The 12,661-nt window shown below is 41.3% G+C and overlaps 1 protein-coding gene across 1 annotated transcript; it reads left to right on the forward strand.

The window, feature by feature from the left end:
* Positions 1-3,666: 3,666 nt before the first annotated feature.
* Positions 3,667-10,929, forward strand: LOC136679250 (cellular retinoic acid-binding protein 1). The gene is made up of 4 exons (XM_066657675.1): positions 3,667-3,898; positions 5,444-5,622; positions 7,093-7,206; positions 10,422-10,929. The coding sequence occupies exons 1-4, from the start codon at positions 3,829-3,831 to the stop codon at positions 10,470-10,472; spliced, it is 414 nt and encodes a 137-aa protein (XP_066513772.1). The 5' UTR covers positions 3,667-3,828; the 3' UTR covers positions 10,473-10,929.
* Positions 10,930-12,661: the final 1,732 nt, after the last annotated feature.

Raw genomic sequence — 12,661 nt, forward strand, 5'->3', positions numbered from 1 at the left:
CTCCCTGTGTCTGCGTGGGTTTCCTCCGGGTGACTCTGTGAGGAGTGTGGTGTGTTCTCCCTGTGTCTGCGTGGGTTTCCTCCGGGTGCTCCGGTTTCCTCCCACAGTCCAAAAACACACATTGGTAGGTGGATTAGCGACTCAAAAGTGTCCGTAGGTATGAGTGTGTGAGTGAATGTGTGTGTTGCCCTGTGAAGGACTGGCGTCCCCTTCAGGGTGTATTCTCGCCTTGCGCCCAATGATTCCAGGTAGTCTCTGGACCCACCGCGACCCTGAACTGGATAAGCTTACAGATAATGAATGAATTAATAAACTAGAAAAAATTCATGCATCCTTTATGTCACATGGTTGCGTTGTGGAGAAAAGGACTAATTCAGAGTTTTCTCAATGGATAAAATAGTGAAATGGTTTATGTGGGTCTCCCTTTAGTTGAATAGTAAAATGACTTGGGCTTAATAAGATTAGGTACATGACGTAATGGTTAAATGGGATCATTATCACGTTCAGCCTGCGGGTGTAACTCTGATATGTTTCAGCTTTATCAAATTTTAAACATTTGTATTTACAGTGTAGAATATATTAGGACTGTACTAATGGATTGCTGAGAGGCCTGAAGGGTCAGTCAGTGATCAACCTAAGGTCAGCAAAGACTAATGATGAAGCTTTAAGATACTCCTGACCATCAAATCAATCTGCAGTTGGGGCATCTGTGCTGTGAAAGGCCCGAGGCTCAGGCTCTCCCACTGGGAGTCCAGCATACAGCAACGAACGCATTATTAATGACTAAATAAGCACAATGGCAAAAACAGATGCCCTGAAGAGCATGGGAGCTAAATAAGTGTGATATTAGGAGATAAGGTTTGGAAGCAGAAGGTCACATCTTTCTTTGGTGCCTCACAGGTGATGGATGCCCCCCATTAGTGAAGCCTGAGTCAATGAGAGGGTTGTGATTTAATCTGAAGATTTCGTATGCAAGGTCCAGCTGGGACCTGCCAGATATAAAAGGACTAAAAGGTTCCAGAAATGCAGTGTTCTTATAATCTACAGCCAATTGCGAAAGCTAGAGCACTCCAGGTTCTACATTAACAAGTCCATTACTGTTTGTTCTTGGATGTTAACTCATTGGGTAAAGAATGTAAATCAAGGCATGCACAGATTTCATTGCATTGTTTATTTTGTACTTTATTTTTGTTGAATTTAGCAGCTGTGCTCCACAAATTGATAAAAGTGCTTTGCCTACGTTATATTTGGAGGATGGATTCAATTATTTTTACTTGAAAAATCACCAAAGTGTAATTTTTTGTAAAGGACCATGTGATTATACTATTTATTTATTCAGTCTCTTTTTTTTCTAAGGAGCTCTGAAATAAAGATAGAATAAAGCAATTATATCTCCTCCAGAAAGGCAAAGACAGAATGACTCAAAAGAGCTGTTTTTTTTACCCAGCTTTTAAACTTTATAGAATGTTAAGACTTCCATGTGTTAAAGTACTCAACACGCCAAATATTATTGAAATATGATGTGTAGAGTAAATGGAAATATATTGTTTACGATAAACTACACAGCAGCAGGTTAGTGTCGCAGTCACACATCTCCAGGGACCTGGAGGTTGTGGGTTCGATTCCTGCTCCGGGTGACTGTTTGTGAGGAGTGTGGTGTGCTCTCCCTGTGTCTGCGTGGGTTTCCTCCGGGTCACTGTCTGTGAGGAGTGTGGTGTGTTCTACCTGTGTCTGCGTGGGTTTCCTCCGGGTGACTCTGTGAGGAGTGTGGTGTGTTCTCCCTGTGTCTGCGTGGGTTTCCTCCGGGTCACTGTCTGTGAGGAGTGTGGTGTGTTCTACCTGTGTCTGCGTGGGTTTCCTCCGGGTGACTCTGTGAGGAGTGTGGTGTGTTCTCCCTGTGTCTGCGTGGGTTTCCTCCGGGTGACTCTGTGAGGAGTGTGGTGTGTTCTCCTCAAATATTATTTCAGAGCTCTAAGGAGCTCTGAAATAAAGATAGAATAAAGCAATTATATCTCCTCCAGAAAGGCAAAGACACTTATTTTGAAATCCAGCTTATGATGCTCTACTTCAGGAAACTGTTGAGCAGAATTTTTCATAATGAATTTGCAAACGTAGTGAATCTGTTGAAGGCCACACTCAGAGCACAGTGACCTCACTGTTTAAAACAAAAAGGAGAAAACAAAGAGACGAGCAGCAACTGAAGGCCCAAATCAAGCCCATTGATTGATGGGGCAAACAGTGTGTGATGAGGGTGTGCAGGGAGGTGGATGGGTGCTTTCCTTTTCTCGAACACTTCCTGGGGGAAAGACAAAGTGCTCTCTGGCCTGGCTCTACATTAATTATCAAGTGCTGTCCAGAAGGCACTTTGTCAAAGAGATAAATGAAGCACTGTCAGAAAAGAAATCAGACATGAGAAGAGGGTGGGCCCCTCTCTCTCTCTCTCTCTCTCTCTCTCTCTCTCGCTCTCTGTCTCTCTCTCACACACTCTCTCTCTCTCTCTCTCTCTCTCTCTCTCTCTCGCTCTCTGTCTCTCTCTCACACACTCACTCTCTCTCTCTCTCTCTCTCTGTCTCTCTCACTCTCTCTGTCTCTCTCTCTGTCTCTCTCTCTTTCTTTCTCTCTCTTTCTCTCTGTCTCTCTCTCTGTTTCTCTCTCTCTCTCTCTCTCTCTGTCTTTCTCTCTGTCTCTCTTTCTCTCTGTCTCTCTCTGTTTCTCTCTCTCTCTCTCTCGCTTTCTCACTCTCTATTTTCAGTTCCTTTACTTGAGGCACCTTTCCCTCTGTGCTTGGGAGGTGTGACCCAGGACCAGGATAAATTGTTTGTCATGAGGATCGTATTAAGAACATGTCTAGAATGGCACAGGGACATTTCCCAACACGATGAGATCACAAAATAAGCTTAGGCCTAGACAAGGGGGAAAAAAAAGCACAGAACCCAGATTTCATAACCTAGTTTAAGCCAAGTGTTTATGTTCAGTCGGAAAACTGCTCCTTCTGCTACTGACTACTGAAGGAAAAACAATGAGGAGTGGCATTACACATCGTTTTTAAAATTGATATTATGTATTCCAGGGGTCCATTTCTTTTTCTGAGCTGTGAATCCACCTCCAATCAGACCCACAGTGTTGAGTTCATTAGCAGCTTGGGCAATTTTTTCCAGATTTATTCTCTTATCAAAACCATTAAATATTATTCATCTGATGTCATTTCTACAGGTCTTAGGAGTCACATTCTCTTTTTAACTATAGTCATGGACTCTTCTTTCCCTTCTCAGTGTGAGTGGATTATCTTATGTTCAATCCCTTCAGAAATATTTAATAAATTCCTTTAAAGAATTGACTGAATATTAAATAACAGAGGCGGTTTGGATCCAGATTCCTAATAAACCGGTTCCATATGCGGCCTGTGTTCAGGACATGGATTTAGACTAGTCTTGCTGTATCACAGCTTCATATTTCTTTAATCTAGTCCTATGAGTAATATTCTTGTGGCCCATAAAGTCATTGCAGATGAACAAGAGATGTTAAAGTATTAACTGGCTTTGCTCCTGTGAGTCAGTGCGTATCTGTCCAGGAGAAAGGGAGAGGGAGGGACATCTGAGGCACGTCACACAAGCTTCACTATCAGCAGTGGTCCAGAAGAGCTCAGCACACTGAGAGAGAGGCTGGTGGTGGATGAGAGGGCTACAATAAGAAGCAAGTCAAAGACCAGAAGGAAGCGGTGGCAGATTGTGATTTCCAGAAAGAAAAAAAAAAGTTCAGAAACTGATTCCTGAATCATTTCACCATTTTACTTTATTTTTCCTGGCAATTAACCTGAGAAAAAAAAAGATGCCCAACTTTGCAGGGATCTGGAAGATGAAAAGCAGTGAAAATTTTGAAGAGCTTCTCAAAGCCCTTGGTGAGTGCTTTGCTCATAATTTTCCTTGCATTTACAAGTCTTTTGTGCATTAGGAACACACCGTGATCACATGCAGTCATTTGTTTCCTCAATGTCTAGCCTCTGACATCCCCTGCCTTCTTGGGTTTTCAGCGGCATATTCATGGTTTAACTGGTGTGAAGAGTAAATCACTATTATTCTCAGGCTGCTGCTCTGCTTTTTCTGCTCCTTTGTTTCTTTGGCAGCGTGTTTCATTCTTATTCAAATTTCCAGTGGAGAAAGTTCTTGGGACTTTTGGCTAGAGGCAGAACAAATACGTGCTGTAAAGCATAAAGTCTTTGAGTTTTGGCTTATTTTCTTTGGTTAGCATCAGATAATTTTTTAAAAACGTTTTTGTGTTTTGTGGCTTCATTAAACCAGTGACATTTGGATTGTGATATTTTAATGTAGACAACGTTTTAATGTTTCTTTGATAAGATACAGATGGGTTCCACACTTGGAAATATAGAATCCTTTATTATAAGTGGTTCTTGGCTTATAAATATGGTATTGATTGCTATAGGAACCTACATTGTGTAAAGGTTATGAAGAGATTTTTACAAAATGTACTATTTTAAGCTTCAAAAACATGTTTGAAAAGAGCTTTGAGCCTTATTCATGCTGTAAATTGGATCTTATGCTGTAATGACCAGTGTGAATGTGAACTTTGAGGTTTTCACAAAGTTCTTTAAAGTTCTTGATATCTTCGTCTCTTCAAAAAACTAAATGGTGTCTCTCTATCCTTAGAAATGTATAAGATCCTGTTTTCCAATATATTTTAAAGATCATAATCATTGTACCTTGACGAATACGGACACTTACTGCACACGAAAGATCTGTAGCTGATTTACAAACTTGGAAACTGCAGCTGTAGACAATAGCTCTCACCTCTTTCCAGTCTTTACAGAGATGCAGATTATGAAGAAGGAACCCAAATGTGAAAGACCCCTTAATGATTATGTTCAGGAAGTAAGCCAGACATTTAGTCACCCACTTGTTTAAACCAGTCCTCTGTTCTAAGGGCCAGTGGGTAATCAGTCCATGTAGGGATCCAGCGCAGTGCGATGAGAACACAAAGCCAAGAGCTGAGACATTCCTTCTAGTCAACACCTTGTCATTGCATCCCCATATTGGCAACATCTGCTGATAACAATCTACTTTGCGGTAGCCTGATGACTTTTTCTGCAGAAAATTACATACCGAGGGCATGTAGGAAAGATCACTTGACCTGACACATGACTGAGAAAATAAGTGCCAGTCAATCACATCACGTAGTTCTCGTTTTTCCCTCTCGGTGAATACACAAAAGCAACACAAACACCATTCAGCCATGTCCTCTCATGCCAGAGACTAAACAAATCATGTAACTGTATCCATCTCCGAGGAAATTATGCCTACATGGAAATGAGAGATGAAACACTGCACAAAGAACATAGCCGTTTCTGGAAAATACCTTGATGCATAAATATAATCTTCTACAAAGGAATGAGATTCATTCATGGTCTGCAATTCCATATATTCCATAGGGGTGAATGCTATGCTCAGGAAAGTAGCCTGTGCCGCGGCCTCAAAGCCTCTCGTGGAGATTCGTCAGAACGGACAGCAGTTCTACATAAAAACCTCCACAACCGTCAGGACCACAGAGATCAACTTTCAGATCGGACAGGAATTCAACGAGGAGACTGTAGATGGGCGAAAATGCAAGGTAATCGCGCAACACTAGGATTCCTTCATGTGCAGCACATGACTATGAATGTTGAAGGAAATTACTTTGATTATTCATGATGACCAGTCTCTACTGATGTAAAAAAAAACTTCTTAGATCATAACCAGATGAGATCATCATCCCATAACCTTTTAGTAAACTCCAGAACCTCGACACTGAGACCAGTGGTTGTTCTGTGGGAGCTTGCTCTGTGGTAAAGGCAGTGGAGTCAGGCCTATGCCAGGTTTGATTTTGGAACCTAGGCCTATAGGCAGCATAACTACCCCCACCACCACCTACCCACCCCACCCCACTCGTTATCTACTAGATTTAAATACATTTTAGAAGCCTCTGAAAATACCGTTTTTTTGCGTATATTTAACAGATTGCCTAGACATACCGATTATTGGTTGTTCAACCAATAAAGTGCTCACAAAATGGTGTCATTTATGCTATTTATTTTATATTATGTTCATTGTGTATGCATTTTCAGACTTTTTTTTATAAATTTTATTGTGAGTTCTTGCTTCGACTTGCTTCGAAGGACTGATACAAACGGTACATTGTGTTATAAACAGCCCTCATCATCCAGGAGGTGACTATGAAAAAAACAGGGTGGTCACAGACTAAATCTTTATAAGGAGGTCAGACTGGTGGCAGGCAGTTTAACTGCCTCACCTCTATGACCACTCTTTTTTTATGGCTGCATAAAAACACCGCCAGTCATGGCTGAGAATACTCAACTGTTTTTACAATGAGAAAACTGCTTCCATTTAAATGCTTCAGAAGGAAGCTAAAAGTTATTAGCATTTTATGATCAATGTGCTGTATGTTGTTACTGGTAGATAAGCAGTTGCTCTGGATTTTGTAAGTGATCCAGCGATGGGTCCACAGCCTGTGGAAAGTTCAGAAGCCCCAGGAGAGTCTCTCAGGGGCCACTTTGGAGCGTTAAAGAATGGTGAAATATGGCAGTGACTCATAGCCACTCTGTGGTGATGTAGCCGGGTCAACTCCTCAGTGCTCTTATGAATCACACTTTAACATCAATGGCCTTTAAATCTTTGATGTGCTGATGGAATGCCTGTGTAAATATTATTAATACACTGGTATCATGATCTCTAAGGGGCGGGACCTACATTGTCCTTCATTTTATTTCGCTAAAGTTATAATTCATTTTCCAATGTCCATTTTGTAACCTTCTTTATCGCTCAATAAACAGTCAGATGTTGTCACTGAAGCTTTAACGTTAATTTCTATACATTCCCTAACTGGTCTAACTGCAACAGGCCTCATTTCAAAAGCAGGAGTATGTTAAACTCTTTCAGTTTAATTTATCTAGGTTAAAAAATAATCAGAAGAGTCAACAGTCCAACTGGTCAGTCCCTAGCAGTTAGTTTCCCTATAGATATTCAGTCCAGCAGCAAGGATCTTCATTTGTGTTTAGTATCGCTAACAAGATGTTGCTCACAGAGTCTGGCCACATGGGAGACCGAGAATAAGATGTTCTGCAAGCAGACGCTGGTGGATGGAAATGGCCCAAAGACGTACTGGAGTCGGGAGTTGAGGGGAGACGAGCTGATCCTGGTGAGGAACATTCCAATAACATTCCAGTCAAAAGCTTTAGCATGAAGTGCTATCTAGAATCTGAAGCTAATTAGCAAACACGAAGTCCTCCTTCTTCTAGTCTCTTGGCTTGCAAATTTCATACCTCTACCTTCTACATATTTCCCATGATAAAGTCTCACCCCAACACTATCTTATCTTTTCCTAGTTCCTCAGTCCCTTTCTCAGCCCTGTATCCGTTCATGAAAGTGCCATGCCCTTAAACTCAAAGCTAAAGCTGGTGAAAGTCCTTCTACAGTTGTCTAATGTATTTTTCATATTTCAGTCCTGTGGAAGGTTGGTTCCGGACTAGTAAATCATCTTTAGTCACTGACACAATATATAAAAACTTGATTTATATCTCATCATTTCATCAGGAGGTGATTTATTATACTTTTGGACCATAATAGCAACGCATAGGCACGTGAAGGCAATTAATTTCCTCTAGTCAACTATACGCTTTGTTTATCAGAACCAAAAACACTTTAATATACTGTAAGATTCACAAAGAACTAAACTAGCATGCTAAAGACATGCTCAAGGCATCGTATACTGTTCAATTCACAAGTCCCAAAGCATCTATTCCTCAGTCGTGTTTGGTTTTTCGAGGCAGACAGAGCTGTGCCCTTCCAGCTTTTGCTCAAACATAAGGTAATGGTTAAAGCACATTCCATGCAGCTCTGTGAATCTACACCCATCAGAAACACTTCTCTGATTTCTCCCGTTCATTACTTTTTTTCTGAGTGAATTGTAAGAATGTGGCATGGATAAACATCTGGCTCGTTTGGTTTTATAGACCAGATGGACAACAGTAAACGGGACTAATATCTTAAAGGAGAGCTTTACTGGAGAGGAGGACTTTTTATTTTACTGCCTTTGCAAGTCCCTTAGGGACATCAAATGTGTTCCTCTCTCAGTGAGGTATCTGTAATCATCTTAACAGGAGCTTTTTTTTGCAAGGCTCAGCATGGACACTTGAGTATAATGGAAAAATCAGAGGCGCACTGTTCACATGTCATAGTGTGTTTCTAAATTGTCTAAATGAACAGAAATACACACCCTCCAAAGAATGCAGGATCATCTTTCTGCACATTTCATGCACAACTACTACTACTTTTGCTGTATGTAATTTACAAAAAATGTATTAACTATACAATAGTAAAAGCTTGAGAATTATTAAGACATTGATGAGATTTACTACAGCCTTGTGGCTCTTATTGCATGTTTATATTGGCTTGGTGCTGTATATAATGACTGTCACGGCGAGACAGATCGGAGACGCAATCAGAGAGGGTTTAGTTTAAAGAGTAATTCAGAAAATGTAAAACCACCTGGAATTAATTGACTTTTTTTATTAAGAAAATACAACAAATCACAGCAAACGGAACTCAGCTACTGCCTCTCGGATGATCTCATGTATGTGATGCACTGCAGAGTGAAAATTAAGAAACAAAGACATGTTTTGACCTGTCCCAGGAAAAACTGCAGATACTGTACTCAGTCAGCCATCAGCGTGAAGATATATTGGAGCTCAGCTCTGGGTCAGTGGCGTGCTTCTGCTAGTCACACTGTGATGCACATGGCCAACATCAAAGCTGACGGGAGAAATGAAGCATCCAACGACAGGATGAATGAGGGATCACACGTTGCTTTCCTTTGCTTCCTCCTCCATTGTTTTATCGTCTTTTCAGGAGAAGATTTATTGATATTTGCTGAGCAGTCATGTCAAACTTTTGTCTTCTAATGGAAAGTGTTTGGACTAGGGTATTGCTACACCCACAAGGCTTTACACTACATGTTGGCACATTTCGGTGAGGATTTGATGACATTTAGCAGCTTTAGCAAGGGCAAAAACTGAGGAAGCTCCATCACCTAAAGGTTTCAAAGCCTAATGCTGGAGAGATTTATAATAAATGTATGACAAATACTAAACTCTACAGCTGTTAGGCTGTACTAGTTTGGCACTTAGTTGTCTCATCTGTGTGTGTGTGTGTTCTCATTGGGGTTAGTGTTTTCCCATAAAGCTGGCACTTAAAGCTCCTTGCAGTGACCCAGCCCTAGCTGCACTAATGGGGCTCATTGATCATGTTACGTGGGGGAATGCCTGCGTGGTGGAGGGCCTTGACACTGTTCTCACTAATGTGTCCCAGGACACCGCTGCACTGGGCAGATGGCCTGTCCTAACACCCATTCTTTAAAGAAAGCATGAGGTGGGCCGGCCTTCTCATCCTGCTCTGGGACACAGATGGCGTTTGGCGCTGACAGCCGTCCTGTTTTTGTCCTGCTAGGCTTTTCAAACCCCAATAAATATGGCAGGCCAGCAACGAGCTGTCAACCCAGCCCAGTCTTCCTCTCCTCTCACACCGACGTGACTGACAGCTCATCTCTCAGATGGTTGTACTCTCCGTTCAGAGTAGAATAGAGGATTAAACATAGCACTGTGAGGTGGAGTGCAGCATCAAACCTCAACAAAATATTTTATAGATGTTTATGTCATCACTTCCCAAAGACGACTAATGATGTTATTTTGTGTGGAAATTTTTCAGTGGACAATGCTCAAAAATGTAAAATTAATTCCCCCATCCTTACATATTTGTTCAGTCTATATACATTTTGTTATTTGGGACATCTCCAAGGATAGTTCCACATCTGCCTATTCATTTTAAAATGATAAGGATTGTTTCTATCTGGACCGCGTTTTTAAAAAAGGCACAATATATTCTCGCAGAGAATGTGATCTTCTAAAAAAAACCTGTCTGGGGACTCTCCTTACACTGCACCCACATGCCCCACACCAGTATATTCCCCTTAAAGTCAAGCCCCAGAATGCATTTTGGGTGTCAGACCATCACACACTCACCTAGTCACTCAGACTCACACCTATGGAGAACTTCACACAGCCAAGCAAAGGGAGAACCCACCAAACTCGTCCCAGACAGTGACCCGATCCAACTTAGGACCCCAAGACCCTGGTTCTGTGCGCCTGAAGCACTACTGTGATGCCAAAATGTTATTTGTGTATTGTACCATTAAATCTGAGTATCCCTACACACCCAGAAGGAACATGCCATGAGCTTTATTCCAATGAAGCATTCAGATATCCCCTCAAGAATCAGAGAGGGAGGGGTCATATGAAAGAAGACAAATGCTCCATAGCATTAAATAAACATTTCACTCCCTGTGTTTTCATTCTTCAGATTTTCGGGGCTGATGACGTGGTGTGTACGAGGATCTATGTACGAGAATGAGCTCCACCTGGAACAGATGGAGGAACGAGCCAACACTTCATTTACACTTTACATTACAGGGCTTTTCATAGGAGTTAGTAGTTACATCTGGGGTGATTTTCTTACAGTTACAGGGACATAGAGATGGATGATATGTCTTGATCACATAGAGCAAAAATAGTCTGAAAACTATCAGATCAGGTATGGATCACAACTCATTCCAGTGGATCATTCCTGGAAACACCCACCAGTACAGGGGGCTTTACACCCTTCTTGCCGACACTTTGCATTGGGCATGGTGTCTTTACATTCATGGGCAAATGCCCCAGCATTTTCTATTAGTCGTTGCATTTCTATAGAAGAAGTGACTCCATAAAATTCTCTAAATCTACAAACTAATGGACATATAGTGTATATTCATCATATTTCTCATTCCATGTTTACATTCATCATATTTCATGTTTAACTGCTTTGTACTTACCAGTAGTGATTAAAATCTCTATAGACGTATCTCACCAATGTGTGGCTCTTTTCTTTCACAGCTGTAATTATGTGTCATCAGCTCAGTTGCTGAATAGATGTAAATTACAGGCTCAGAATCATACGGAATATTCACGCTGTGGTAATATTGTGAAAGCCGGTTGTTATAGTTATAACCACATTTCTCTAAAAGACGTAGAAATGAAGAATATAATTTCAATTGGAAAACTTTGTGATGACTTTATTATGCTTTATTGCCAACACGATGAGGTATTGAATAATTAAGTTATAGTTAAGGGGAATAATTCAAGATCCCCTCCAGCCACTGCTTAAACCCTTAAAACTCCTCCCTGTGCTCATCAGAATCACAGATGTAGAAGTTCTCAAGGAGGAAAATCCCCTAGTGTAACTCCACACATGGCCTTCATTCAGCACACGCCGATCTATGAATATGCAATCAGTACTTGCCTCTATCTCCAGACACCCCTCCATCACTCACCTGCAGCTTGAATGCCCTGCCATGCAAGACAATGGGATTGCTTCTTTAGGTTTGTGATGTAAGAAACTCTGGCTTACGAATCCATAATTTCTCAGCCGTGTTGTTGACTGCTCATTTTTTCTCCTATAAACAACACCACACTAATGACTAACAAGGTTAAAGTATGATTTTCAGAGGAGGGTGTCTTTAAAATATCCATGGTTTAAAACGGAGATTTACTAATCATTTGGAAATTAGGAATTCTGTGAACAAACAGTGAAACAGCTGTTGGCTGCTCTCTCTCGGTTTGTTGTCATGGTGACAATTACATCGCACACAGAGAGTGCAAGTTAAATCTGAGGCTGGTCCCAACTGAAATTGGTTTGGGGCTGCGGCACTACATTTAAGCGTAAACACACAAATGCTTACAAGCCTTAAAACATCTGCTTGGAACCAAATCTAGGGCTGTTCGTTTCAATGAAGCCGTCCAAAGGAGGATTAAATAACAACATTTAGTGTTCCACACCGCAAACTGGGGTTTGATTCCCACCTCAGACAGGAACGCCATGTTGTACCAATAAACGACTCCTAACACCGGATTTGCCTACTTCTGTGCTCTCTACGCTGCTCTGTAAAAGAGTGTAAAAACGTCAGTACAGAGATTAAACTATTAAGCACAAACACCTGTTTTATTTACCTACTAACATGTAAAGTACGTAGCAGTGAATGTGGTGTTGCTCAGGGAAACCGAACAGAAAGGCCTGAAGTTTCCACATTTCCCTTGTGAGAAACCACCCCTTTCCCTGACAGCATTCATTTTTCAGCGCTGAGGGGCTGGCCCACAGAGGGTCCGAATGGCCTCTTTCTGTTGTTTCATTAAAGTAAGGGCAACACTGGACAGGGCTGAGATCTGTGGGCTTCTGGCTGTGTAACAGGCCATAACATCTCCCACTAGTGAGACAGAACATCAGTCTGGGACTCTGGGTCTTTTAGCAAACGGCATTCTAAACACTTCCCCTTAAAACGGGCCTCTACGTATCTAACTAAGCTTTGGTCATTTCTTTTATGAACATGGAGCACAAAGATGGGGAGATACAGACTCCTGTGTTTTTCCAATGGCACTACACCAGTTGTATTCGGTGTTCTGATTAAATTAAAGGTTAAGGGAAAAAGGAAATCATCACATTGTAGGCTATTTAACGTTATAAATGAGGGTCTTATTGCTAATTCAGTGTGTTGTAATCAAAAATCA

The sequence above is a fragment of the Hoplias malabaricus genome, chromosome Y (genome assembly GCF_029633855.1).
Source record: "Hoplias malabaricus isolate fHopMal1 chromosome Y, fHopMal1.hap1, whole genome shotgun sequence".
NCBI lineage: Eukaryota > Metazoa > Chordata > Actinopteri > Characiformes > Erythrinidae > Hoplias > Hoplias malabaricus.